Here is a 13,513-nt window from a genome sequence, read left to right as displayed (position 1 = left end):
CTCACCCTCATACCTAGGGGAAATTTAGAATGTCCAACCAGCCTACCATCAATGTTTTTGGAATGTGGGAGGAAACCGGAGTACCCGGAGAAAGCCCACGCATGCCTGGGGAGAAGATGCAAACTCCACACAGGTGGGCCTACCTGGATTTGAACCCAGGACCCCAGAGCTGTGATGCCGACGCACTAACCACTCAACCCGCCGGGCCCCCGATGAGCAAACATGATTCTTTTATTGCTTCACTCTCAGCAGCGCTGCAACAACACAACATCTTGGACTGCACTGATCCATAACCGCATTTACAAGTACAGCTGTTCAACATCATTACTTTTAACCCCATTTGTCGATACTTATGTAGTGTTTTTCATTCAAGAGATATTTCCAGCAGGTGTGAATCTGCTCAATTGAGCGCATTAACTGATATCATCAGATATTTTTTTAACAGTCCCAAATCAGGCAACTTTAGACAATCCATGTTTGAATTATATTTAGTTTCATTTTATCTTGAATAAGAAAACATGTCCAACTCTCAGAGCTGTTTTAGCCAGAGCTTTACGGGTAGTTGCCATCTTCTTTTCATCCAAGTATTATTTATTTTCTAGCTTCTAGTTTGCAGTACCATATTTTCACACCTATTAAACGCACCGTCTGATAGGGCACAGTCTCAGTTGCGGGTGTATTTTCTGTTTTTTGTCAATACCTACGGCGCCTCGTTTGAAAAGGCGCTAGCATGACACTAGGCTAGCATACGTTTTGCTAGTCGCTAGCGTACCTTGTTATGCTAGCTGCTAGCGTATGTTAGGCTAGCTGCTAGCTTATGTGAGGCTAGCCGCTAGTGTTTTTTTAAAGACAGCACGAGCAAAACTAAGTTTGATAATGCTTTATTGAGGTAAAAGGTACACTATGATATAAAGAGTTCGGCGTTCAATATGCTAGGCTCCACTGTCAGTCAGAGTTGTGTATTCCGGGAACTTGATTCCAGCTTTGGCGAAAGCTCGAACAACAGTGCTGGCCTACACTTGAGCCCAGTCATCCACAATCCATTGTAAATCGTGACATGCATCACTCCCAAGCCTTTGATTTTCCTCGCTGTTATATCGGCATCGACTATTCATTCCAAATCGTCACGTAACTTGTGTGATGCTGCCTGCCCGGACTACTATGTTGGCCATCCGGCATTCGTCGCTCCCGAGCCGGTAGCAAAGATGTTAAATTGTGTTCGATCCATGGCTTCAGTCCATTTTCCAAGCGTTCACACCCACATTCTGCTGTCATTCACGTTAGCCATTTCCTCTGTATAGCTCTAATATGTTGTTTCTGAGTATTGAGTGTTTTTGAAAGTTAAAAGCGCTGCGAGCACACGGAAGTCAAATGCCTTGCCACTCCCCTGGGATGCTTTGAATGGATTTACTGGAATGCGCGGGGAGGCTATTTTTAGGGTGAATGTCCACTGGGTTGATCGCAATAAGTAGCATGCCGGCAAGAAATAAATCCAGTCACTCAAGCGGTCAGGGCCATACATCAATCTAATTTAGTGCTCAGACAAGGAGCACCGACCGATTGGGCGCATCGACCATTTTAGAGAAAATTTTAGACTTAATTGCGCCATATAGGGGTGAAAATGTGGTATTTTACTACATTGGATTGGATAACTTTATTCATCCCGTATTCGGGAAATTTCTGCCTCATGACTGCGTCACTGCATCACATCTGTATCATGACTGCGGGCCAGCATGGACAGTGAGTCCATGAGCCAAGTCTTCACAAAATGATATGACGTTCACCATACTCACATACATCGACCATACTGCATGATTGAGTCCTCGTCATCTGAAAAATCTAGTAGAGCTTTGGACAATTTTTAGCACTTCGCGCCAATTGCACTCTTGCGGCCGCTGAGGACACTTAATTTTTCTTTTGGGAAATTAGATAAATGTATATAGAACAATATTAGACAGTGTTTGATATTAATCAATGTGTGCAGTAGGGTTGCCAACTCCCTGAATTAAACTACGGGACACCTCAATGGTAGAGCCATCCGGGCTGTCATCTTGTTCTTTTTGTCTTTTTGTGTGTATCTGAAGGTTTTTGTTGTTGTTGATTCAAACCTGAATAATTATCAAATGTTTTAATACGAAATTTAAAAAGATACTAGAATAAAATTATGTTCAATTTAACTGTACAGTCGTACCTCTACTTACGAAATTCATTGGTTCCAATACTTTTTTCGTAACTTGAAAATTTGATAAGAATTGGTGTACTTTATATGTAAATTCTCAAATTTGTTCTACGGTCCTCACACAACTACCAACTAAACCCTTTATAATTGGTCAAAGTGTCCCAATTTTGTATGAAAGATGTGAGGAAACACAAAAATGAGAGACAATTATAAGACAATGATGTGTGTGTGTGAAAATATGTGCAATGTAGAATTTGTACAGTTTTTAATCGCTTAAAGGGAATTCTGAATAAAATAACGGATAAGGAAATGCATTTAGTTTTTGGTGGATTTCGGAACTTGGATCTTTTTTGTATCTCAAGTCACTCCTTTTCATATAAAAAATTTGTAACCTGAAACCTTCGTACCTAGAGGCATTCGTAAGTAGAGGTATGACTATAATTTAACCATTACAGGCTTTTCTATGCATGTTTTTTTTTAAACTTTTCTCTCTTTAGAGCATGTAAAATGGTTTGGCTAAGTTATCTTGCTTAGTATAATTCTTAGCACAATGTCATGTATATGATCTTATTATTAAGGGGTCTCAAACTCAATTTACCTAGGAGCCGCTGGAGGCAGAATCTGAGTGAGGGTGAGCCGCATAAAGAGTTCCCCCAAAAAAGCATTGATAAAACATTCCAATGTTCTCAAACATCTTTATTTTTAACACAAAATAATTAATAAAATAATAGGAATAAAAAAAATAAATGAATAATAAATAAATAGAATAAGGCCCTCATGCCCAAAAGACAGCTAGCATAAGCTCCAGCACCACCGCAACCCTTGTGAGGATAAAGCAGTTCATAAAATGAATGAATGAATAGAATAATAATTATCATACAGCATATACAGACTGATAAAACACATTGACTGGCTGACTAGAGCAGTGTATTCCAACCACTGTGTCGCACAACCTCAGTCTCTCACACTCCAAACTCCACTATGGCCAAAACCAAAGAGCTGTCGAAGGACACCAGAGACAAAATGGTAGACCTGCACCAGGCTGGGAAGACTGAAACTGCAATAGATAAAACGCTTGATGTAAAGAAATCAACTGTGGGAGCAATTATTAGAAAATGGAAGACATACAAGACCACTAATAATCTCCCTCGATCTGGGGCTCCATGCAAGATCTCATCCCGTGGCGTCAAAATGATAACAAGAATGGTGAGCAAAAATCCCAGAACCAAATGGGGGTGTCTAGTGAATAATCTACAGAGAGCTGGGACCACAGTAACAAAGGCCACTATCAGTAACACAATGCACCCCCTGGGATTCAAATCCTGCACTGCCAGACGTGTCCCCCGCTGAAGCCAGTACACATACAGGCACGTCTGCGGTTCGCTAGAGAGCATTTGGATGATCCAGAAGAGGACTGGGAGAATGTGTTATGGTCAGATGAAACCAAAATAGAACTTTTTGGAAGAAACAGGTTCTCGTGTTTGGAGGAGAAATAATACTGAATTGCATCCGAAGAACATCATACCCACTGCAGAGCTGCCAACCTCTGTCGACCCAATTTCAGGAGTGTCCTTGTCCCATTTCCAGAGTGAATGCGATTCACGCAAAATCGATATACGCTGGTCGCACAAGACGAATCATTTGTCAGAACTTGTAACTCGAATGATTCACAATGCACTCTTGATACCGAATTCTTCCGGTTTACAGTGCAGTTGAATCAAAATGGCGGAAGCCATAGCGATCGTGTGAATTTCGAGGCATTTGGTACTTTTCTGAAATGGTTGCTTAAAAAAAAATTTAGGTGGCAATTTTTTGGGATTTCCGGAGTTTAGGAATTTGTGTTGCATTTCCGGGTGTACTCCTGAAATTCCGGAGTAGTTGGCAGCTCTGCCACTGTGAAGCATGGGGGTGAAAACATCATGCTTTGGTGCTGTTTTTCTGCAAATGGACCAGTACAACTTATCCGTGTAAAGGAAATAATTAATGGGGCCGTGTATTGAGAGATTTTGAGGGAAAATATCCTTCCATCAGCAAGGACATATAAGATGAGACGTGGCTGGGTCTTTGAGCATGACAATGATCCCAAACACACAGCCATGGCAACAAAGGAGTGGCTTTGTAAGAAGCATTTCAAGGTCCTGGAGTGACCTAACCATTCTCCAGTTCTCAACCCCATAGAAAATCTGTGGATTCCATTTTCTAGTAATTGCTCCCACAGTTGTTATTCTTTACAGCAAGCGTTTGACCTATTACAGATTCAGTCTTCCCAGCCTGGTGCAGGTCTACAATTTTGTCTCTGGTGTCCTTAGACAGCTCTTCGGTCTTGGCCATAGTGGAGTTTGGAGTGTGAGAGACTGAGGTTGTGGACAGGTCTTTTATACCGATAATGAGTTAAAACAAATGCTATTAATACAGGTAACGAGTGGAGACCTCGTTAAAAGTTAGACCTCTTTGACAGCTAGAAATCTTGCTTGTTTGTAGGTGACCAAATACTTATTTTCTACTTCCAAATAAATTCTTTTAAAAATCAAACAATGTGTTTTTTTCCCCACATTCTGTCTGTCATGGTTGAGGTTTACCCATGTTGACAATTACAGGCCTCTCTAATCTTTTCAAGTAGAAGAACTTGCACAATTGTTGTTTGACTAAATTACTTATTTTCCCCACTGTACGTAAATATGTAATGACTGAACACCAAGATCGACATGACATTTTTTGGATATGCTCTCTAATTTTACATCTCCCAGGACCTAATTGTGCCTCTTTCTGCCATTAACCAGGGCCTCCTGTCAAGTTTGGTCAACTTGACCAGTCTGACATTAGCAAGGAATTGCTTCCAGTCATACCCGGTGGGTGGACCTTCACAGTTCTCAACCATCTACTCGCTCAATATGGAGCACAACCGCATAAACAAGATTCCTTTTGGAATTTTCATCAGGGCCAAAGTATTAAGCAAGCTGAACATGAAGGTATGTGTTTTATTTCCCAAAAAATGTGTTTTACTTTAAACATTTTCAACACGACTGTTTTAGTTTAGTTTTTCTCTTAAAATCACTTTGGGGGGTATAGCACTCGTTAAATAGGGAACATATCTTAAATGGTGAATGTGTGAAGAGCTTTGTCTACCATATTAACATTTAGAATTTTGAAATTAGACGGGCTTTAAAAAGTTCAGATGAAATACATGCAATAAAAAATAAATCTTCAGAAAACTGTACATTATGACTAAATTGTAGGGTTGCTACACCCAATGTGTGTCTTGGGGATAAAGTGCTGTATTGATATATTTCAGTGGACAGGAGAAAGCCAGAAAAGCAGAAATTGTCCGTGTTTCTTGGGCACAAATAAGAGGAAAAGCCGATCGTGCCAAATACAGTGTTCTGTAATGTTCTTAAATAAAATGAGAACAAAAACACTCACTCAAAAAATGTCTGTATGTATGTACAGAAGTGCTGTAGTTTTACTGATCATAAATGTGTGTACGAAGAGTTACTCAGAGTAAATGTTTAGACATCTGTTCTCTGTTCAGACATAGGCTTTATCATCATCATCGAATCATCAAAAGCCTATTGTCATCATACACAGCTGCCTATGACGAAATTGGTGGTGCTACTCCACAAAGTGCGCTTTCCCGGCAAAAGGCCAAAAATAAGTAATATAAAAATATAAGAATCACATCCTGTTAAGGTAAATACTAAAAAATTGCCTAATCTAAGATATTATTACTATCCATGGAGATCCTGGTGGTTCATTGCAGGTTCGTTGGCAATCTGCTGTGATAGATATATTGCATCTCCCACCGAGAGCAACCAAATCCTGGCGACTGTAGAAAAAAGTTTGCCTCGCAGATGTTAGCAAACAACTGCAAGACTGAGGAAACAAAACACCAAACTGGAGAGCAAGAGCCAGCCGCGCCCGTGCGCGCCGCCATCCCGGATCACTTACCTCCTCACTAGCCTTCGGTCAGCTAGCAGGAAGCAGATCACCGCCCAACGTCCTTTATGTTACCTGACCCCGAAGTTATTGCACAGAAGGGATTGTTTGTCGTGCTACCGCAAGTTCAGAGTCCTGATGGCTGTGGGAAAAAACTGTCCTTAAGTCTATTTGTCCGTGCTTTGTGAGACCTGTAGTGTCTGCCAGAGGGCAGCAGCTGGAACAGGTTGTGACCAGGGTGGTATGGGTCCCTGACAATGTTCCCGGCTCTGCTGAGGTAGCGAGGGCTGGCAATGTCTTCCAGTGAAGGCAGAGAGCAGCCGATGATCTTCTGGGCAGTGTCGATCCCTCTCTGCATGGCTTTTCTGTCTGCTGCCGTGCTTCCAGCGTACCACACTGTAATGCAGTATGCCAGGATGCTCTCCACGGTGGCTCTATAGAAGGTTACCAGAAGCTTAGTGTCCAAGTTGTTCCTCCTGAGTACCCTCAGGAAATGCCGTGGTGTTGGTAGACCAGGAGAGCTTGTCTGTGACATGGACCCCCAGGAATTTGAAGGACTGGACCTTGTCTACACATACTCCATTTATGAGGAGTGGGGCCAGATCTGTGCTGTGTTTCCGAAAGTCCAGGATTATTTCTTTAGTTTTCGTGGTGTTCAGTGTGAGATTGTTCACCAAACACCACAAAGACAGTTTGTTGACCTCATCTCTGTAGGCCAACTCATCCCCTCCTGACATGAGTCCAACCACAGTGGTGTCATCGGCAAATTTGATGATAGAGTTAGACTGGTGGGTCGGTGTACAGTCGTGTGTACAGGGAGTACAGAACAGGACTCAGTACACAGCCTTGAGGGGAGCCAGTGTTCAGTGTAATGGAGGAAGAGAGGTGGGGACCAAGTCTAACAGTTTGTGGTCGGTTGGTTAAGAAGTTCTTTATCCAGCAGCTGATGGAAGAGGATATTCCAAGGTGGTAGTTTGTCAGCCAGAATGTCTGGTATTATAGTGTTGAAGGCTGAGCTATAGTCAATGAAAAGCATCCTCACGTAGTTCGCATGGTGCTCCAGGTGGCTCAGTGCTGTGTGTAGAGCTACGGCGATGGCGTCCTCAGTGGACCTATTTGCTCTATAAGGAAACTGGTGAGGGTCAACTGAGGGAGGGATTGTATCCCTGATATGGCGGGCGACCAACTTTTCAAAGCACTTCATGATCACAGGCGTAAGTGCAACAAGCCTATAATCATTCAGGCTGTCAATGGTTGGCTTTTTAGGGACATGGATAATAGTGGCAGATTTCAGGCAGGATGGAATGATGGATTGTTGCAGGGAACAATTGAAAATATTTCTGAAAACACCAGTCAGCTGGTCAGCACAGGCTTTGAGCACCTTCCCAGGTACTCCGTCAGGGCCAGCAGCCTTCCTGGTGTTCACAGTCCGCATTACCTGTCTCGCTATATGTTCCTGAAGCTTCAGTGTACTGCTGCAGGGTGGTGGTGGATGTGTTGAGACTGGGTCTAATTTGTCAGTCTCAAAGCAGGCAAAGAAACTGTTCAGTTCCTCTGCTAGTTAGGCGTCTGCGTTAACAGACATTATTGTCATTGTAATTGGTAATGTGTCGTATTCCCTGCCACATCGTCTTTGGGTTATTTCCTGTGAAGTGCTCCTCAATTTTCCTTGTATATGCTGCCTTGGCCTTTTTAATGCCTCTCTTCAGCTTTGCTCTGGCAGCGCGGTATTGTACCTTGTCCCCTGACCTGAAGGCGGTATTAAGGCATTTGATGAGTGCCTGTGTCTCACTGGTCATCCAGGGTTTTTGGTTAGGAAAAACCTGTATCCGTTTATGAACAGTGACGTTGTCCGTGCAGTAGGAAAGTTAATGTAGGAAAGTACAGTGTCCGTGTAGTCCTGGAGGTTGTGGTGTTCAAAAAGTTCCCAAATGGTGCGGGAAAAACAGTCCTGCAGCGGAGAAAGGGCGTCCTCGGGCCATGTTTTTATTATCTTTATTTGTGGCCTTGTTAGCATCCGGAGTGGGGTGTATGAGGGGGTGAGGGACAGGCACAGATGGTCGGATCCAGCAAGGTGAGGGAGGGGTATGGCTGTATAAGCATGTTTGATGTTAGAATAATCATGATCTAGAGCAGGGGTCGGGAACCTATGGCTCTTTTGATGATTGCATAAGGCTCGCAGACAAAACAAAATATTCTCACTTCTTTTAATCCATCCATCCATTTTTCACTGTGCATGTCCTGTTCAGGGCTGCCGGAGCAATTGTCAATTATTTTAATTGGATGATACTGGCCTACGTTTGCCGTTGCTGGGTAAAACAGGTAAACTCCGCCCTTTGAATCAGTCTCGGTCATTAGCTCAAAATTAACCCTTCGACGAAGAAGATGGCGAAAAGAAAAAAAGACGACGAGTATCGTACATTTCAGGCTGAATGGACCGAAGAATTCGCCTTTGTTTAGAGAGCGGGTTCTGCAGTGTCTAATTTGCAATGACAAAATTACATCGTTAAAACGGTCAAATGTACAGCGGCACTTCGACACGCGCCACGCCACCTTTGCATCAAAATACCCTGCGGGAGATACCCGAAAGAAAGCGTGCCAAGAGCTTCTGAGCAGGATGCAAGCTAGCCAGCAGCAACTCCGCGCATGGACGCGGCAAGATGACTATAATTCGGCTAGCTTTGGTGTTTTTTTATCAATAGTGATGAACGGGAAACTATTCACAGATGGCGAGTATGCTAAAACGTTCATGCTGGATGTAGCCAATGAACTTTTTGATGATCTTCCGAACAAAGACAAGATAATCAAACGGATACAAGACATGCCTCTGTTCATGATCGTACCATCGTGATGGCAAACAAAGTGGAGGAAACGCAAGTGAAGGACATAAATGCAGCGCCGTTCTTTTCTCTGGCTTTGGATAAGTCAACAGACGTGAGCCATTTGTCGCAGTTCAGCGTGATTGCAAGATATGCTGTTGGTGAGACACTGCGCAAAGAAAGTCTTGCTGTTCTGCCATTAAAAGGGTCCACAAAAGGTGAGGATTTATTCAAGTCTTTCATGGAGTTTGCTCAAGAAAAAAGTCTACCTATAGGTAAACTTCTCTGTGTGTACTGATGGTGCTCCGTGTATGGTGGGGAAAAACAAAGGATTTGTGGCGCTTCTCCGTGAACATGAAAACCCATCCTAAGTTTCCATTGCATTATACACCAGGAGGCACTTTGTGCTCAGATGTGTGACAGGCAGTTTGGCGAAGTGATGTCGCTGGTCATTCGTGTGATCAACTTTATTGTTGCCCGAGCCTTAAATCATCGCCAGTTTAAAACACTGCTGGATGAAGTTGAAAATAACTATCCTGGTCTGCTTTTGCACAGCAATGTGCGTTGGTTGTCAAGAGGGAAGGTGCTTAGCCGTTTTGCGGCTTGCCTGAACGAAATCCGGACTTTCCTTGAAGTGAAAGGCGTCGGGCATCCTGAGCTAGCCGACACCGAGTGGCTCCTCAAGTTTTACTATCTCGTAGATCTGACTGAACATCTGAACCAACTCAATAATAAATACTGTGTTATCCCTTCAACAAGCTGTATTTGCTTTTGAAAACAAGCTGGAGCTTTTCATCACGGATCTTGAAACAGGTCGTTTACTACATTTTGAAAAACTGAGCCAATTTAAAGATGCATGCACAGCAAGTGAGCCCATTCAAAACCTTGATCTCCACCAGCTAGCTGGCTGCACATCCAGTCTCCTACAGTACTTCAAAGCACGCTTTGGAGAATTTCGTGAGCACACTAGTCTTTTTAAGTTCATCACCCATCCAAACGAGTGTTCACTGAACACAGCCAACCTGAATTACATCCCTGGTGTCTCCGTCAGAGATTTTGAAGCAGAAGTGGCTGACCTGAAGGCCTCAGACATGTGGGTGAATAAGTTCAAGTCAGTGAATGAAGATTTGGAAAGAATCACACGACAGAAAGCGGAGTTGGCGAGCAAGCACGTGGACAGAAATGAAAAAACTCCAACCCGAAGACCAGCTGATTCTCAAAACTTGGAACGCGCTTCCTGTCACATACCACACACTGCAGCGTGTGAGTAATGCTGTATTGACCATGTTTGGATCTACGTATGCATGTGAGCAGTCATTCTCACATCTTAAAAACATCAAGTCCAACATACGATCACGTTTAACGGATGAAAGCCTCAACGCTTGCATGAAGCTTAACCTCACCAAGTACCAACCCAACTACAAAGACATCAGCAAATCCATGCAGCACCAGAAGTCACATTAATGGTGAGTGTTATAACAACATTATTTAAAAGAATACATTCAGAGGCTTATTATACTGACATTTAGTTGAATTCACTTTTAAAAATATTATATGGCTCTCACTGAAATAAGTTTTCATTTTTTTTGCTTTCATGGCTCTCTTAGTCAAAAAGGTTCCCGACCCCTGGTCTAGAGTTTTATCTCCTCTGGTGTGACAATTCACGTACTGGGTAAACTTAGGCAGAACAGTCTTTAAACATGCTTTGTTGAAGTCACCAGCGACAATAAAGACTCCATCGAGGTGGTCAAGCTGCTGTTTGTTTATAGTTGCTAGCAGGAGGCTAAGTGCCGTGCTAACGTTAGCATCCGGTAGGATGTAAACAGCCATTACAATGACAATCGTTAGCTCTCTAGGTAGATAGAAAGGCCTGCACCGTACTGCCAAGAGCTCTAAATCAGGGGAGCAGTGAGTGTTAATGATCCTACTGTTGCAGCACCAGTTGTTGTGTATATACACGCAAAGTAACCCCCCCCTAGCTTTTCCCTGATTCTTTCGAACGATCATGTTGGTGTATGGTACGGCTAGCTAGCAATACCGCGGCGTCAGGGATTTGCGGGTGTTGCCACGTTTCCGTGATGAAAATAATGTTGCAGTTCCTGACAAAGCTGTTGGTAGCAAGCTGAAGTTCCAAATCATCCATTTTGTGGGTGATGGATCTGGCATTGGTCAAGAAGATACTCGGAAGGTGGAGGCGCACCGCATTATAAGGCGCAGTCTCAGTAACAGGTGCTATTTCTGTATTTGACACACACAAGGCGCACTGTACTAATGGACGCAGCCAGGCATGGCAAAACATACACCAGCTTAAACATACGGACACACGCTAAAAACACGTTTTTAAAAAGGCAACAGAAGCAAAACTGAGTTCTGTTGTACTTTATTTAGCCATTTTACAATGTACTCATGTTTTTTTTATCAATCACCACCCACAAATCCATCAAAGTCCTCATTTTCTGTATCCGAATTGAACAATTGTGCAAATGATTAATCAAAAACGCCGGGTTCCCTCTCTTCGTTGTCAGAGTCACTCACATTTCCATATGTGGCTCTACAGAAATAATGCCAGCTTTGGTAAAAGCTCGAACAACAGTGCCAGCAGACACGTTAGTCCAAGCGGCCACAATCCATTCCCAAATAGTGGCGTAACTAGCCCGGCGCTGCCTCCCACTCTTCGTAAAGCTGTGTTTGCCACCTATCATCCATTGTTCCCATGCCGCTCGTAACTTTGCTTTGAACGCCAGAGTCACTCACATTTCCATATGTGGCTCTACAGAAATAATGCCAGCTTTGGTAAAAGCTCGAACAACAGTGCCAGCAGACACGTTAGTCCAAGCGGCCACAATCCATTCCCAAATAGTGGCGTAACTAGCCCGGCGCTGCCTCCCACTCTTCGTAAAGCTGTGTTTGCCACCTATCATCCATTGTTCCCATGCCGCTCGTAACTTTGCTTTGAACGCCAGGTTGATGCCGATGTTCAGCGGTTGGAGTTCTTTAGTTAAGTCTCTGGGAATGACGGCAAGCTCAGAGTTCATTTTGGTGACTTGGTTTTTCACCGCTGCTGTGAGATGGGCACACATGGAGTCGCAAATCAAGAGTGACGGCGAGGCATGGAAAAAGCCATCCGGTCTCTTAACATACACCTCACGTAGCCAAGCTCTCATTTTCTCCTCGTCCATCCAGCCCTCTTGGTTTGCTTTCTGATGACGGCGGCTGGAAACTTTTCTTTCGACAGCGTCTTTCGCTTAAAAATCACCCTAGGTGGTAGTTTCTGTCCATTAGCATGGCAACCAAGAACGACAGTAAAAGCGGACTTCTCGTGCCCTGTTGTTCGTATCACTACCATGCTGGTCCCCTTCTTCTCCACAGTGTGGTTCACCGGGATGTCGAAAGTCAGCGGCACCTCGTCCATGCTCTATAGTTTTGTAGGTAATATTCTTAGTGCAGTAGGTGCGGAAAACGGCTAGCTTTTCAATGTAGTCCGCTGGAAGTTGCTGCGCCACGGTTGTCTTTGCTCTAATGGATAGATGGTGCCGTTTCATAAAGCGAAAGCACCAAGACGGACCTCCTTGAAAATGTTCAATTTTCAATTCTTCTCCAAGCATTTTTGCCCTCAATCCAATGGTGACTGTGGAGACGTTTCTCCCAACATTTCTTCGACCTGTATCCATAACAGCAGAATGCCAAATTACAAGTCCGTAACTATCACTTATTTAGGTCTTTGGCCGAGTAAACGCAGCTTATGGAGAAGCACCACCAATTTCGTCACACGCAGTTTCTGGGTGTGATGACAAGTAGGCTTTTTTGTTGTTGATAATGACGACAGGGCCTATGTCCGATTATTATTAACTGCTCTTTGATCAAGAATCCACCGCTCCAGTTGGTCTTCCAAATCGTGCCATCTCGCCTTGTTTCCACGGAAACTGGGCTTCTTCTTCTTGACTTGGCGAAGCTCGTTCTCCTGCTTCCTCCATTTGCTAACCATGGATTCGTTGATCTTAAATTCCCACGCGGGTGCTCTATTCCCATGTTCCCCTGCATAATTGATGGATTGAAGGTTGAACTGAGCTTCGTAAGCATGTCTCTTTGTATTACTCATTTTCGGGGGTCCTTAACCAAACCGAAATAGTTTTGCAATAATGCACATGCCCACACTATATACTGGTACCTGCCAGGGGTGTGCCTTTAGCGTCTTCTTACACGCACACCCCCTTCACTCATTAGCAGACCTCCGCATGCCTGTTCCCACTTCCGCCTTTTCTCTATATAACAAGCGTGTCGGCCAGAAGTGCTCTCAGTCAGGCTTTGGAATTCGACGCATACACACGGCGCTCCGCATTATAAGGCGCCCTGTCTATTTTGGAGAAAATTTAAGCCTTAAGTGCGCCTTATATTCGTGAAAATATGGTAAATGCTGTGATAAAACTTATACACAGCCATGTTTTAAATGTCTGTTTCTGTTTAACTCCTATTGTTTTCAGTTAACTCCTATTGTTTTCAGTTAACTCCTATTGTTTTGAGCCTGTATTTATCTGCATCTGAGTAATATTACACAGACCCATTGGTATTGGGTGAATTTAAT

The 13,513-nt window shown here is 43.5% G+C and overlaps 1 protein-coding gene across 9 annotated transcripts in view; it reads left to right on the top strand.

Annotated features, from left to right (window-relative positions):
* The window catches only part of shoc2 (SHOC2 leucine rich repeat scaffold protein), a 96,308-nt gene that overhangs the window by 46,093 nt on the left and 36,702 nt on the right, over window positions 1-13,513 (top strand). For all 9 annotated transcript variants that reach the window (XR_013300837.1, XR_013300838.1, XM_077604375.1 and 6 more), the window contains one exon: window positions 4,960-5,148. Coding sequence is in view for 7 of the 9 variants with exons in the window: in XM_077604375.1 (XP_077460501.1) it covers window positions 4,960-5,148 (189 nt within the window). In the remaining 2 variants the exon portion in view is untranslated. The remainder of the gene's footprint in view (window positions 1-4,959; window positions 5,149-13,513) is intronic.

The sequence above is a fragment of the Stigmatopora argus genome, chromosome 7 (assembly GCF_051989625.1).
Source record: "Stigmatopora argus isolate UIUO_Sarg chromosome 7, RoL_Sarg_1.0, whole genome shotgun sequence".
In the NCBI taxonomy this organism is placed as follows: domain Eukaryota; kingdom Metazoa; phylum Chordata; class Actinopteri; order Syngnathiformes; family Syngnathidae; genus Stigmatopora; species Stigmatopora argus.
This window is presented reverse-complemented; position numbering and strand designations above follow the sequence as displayed.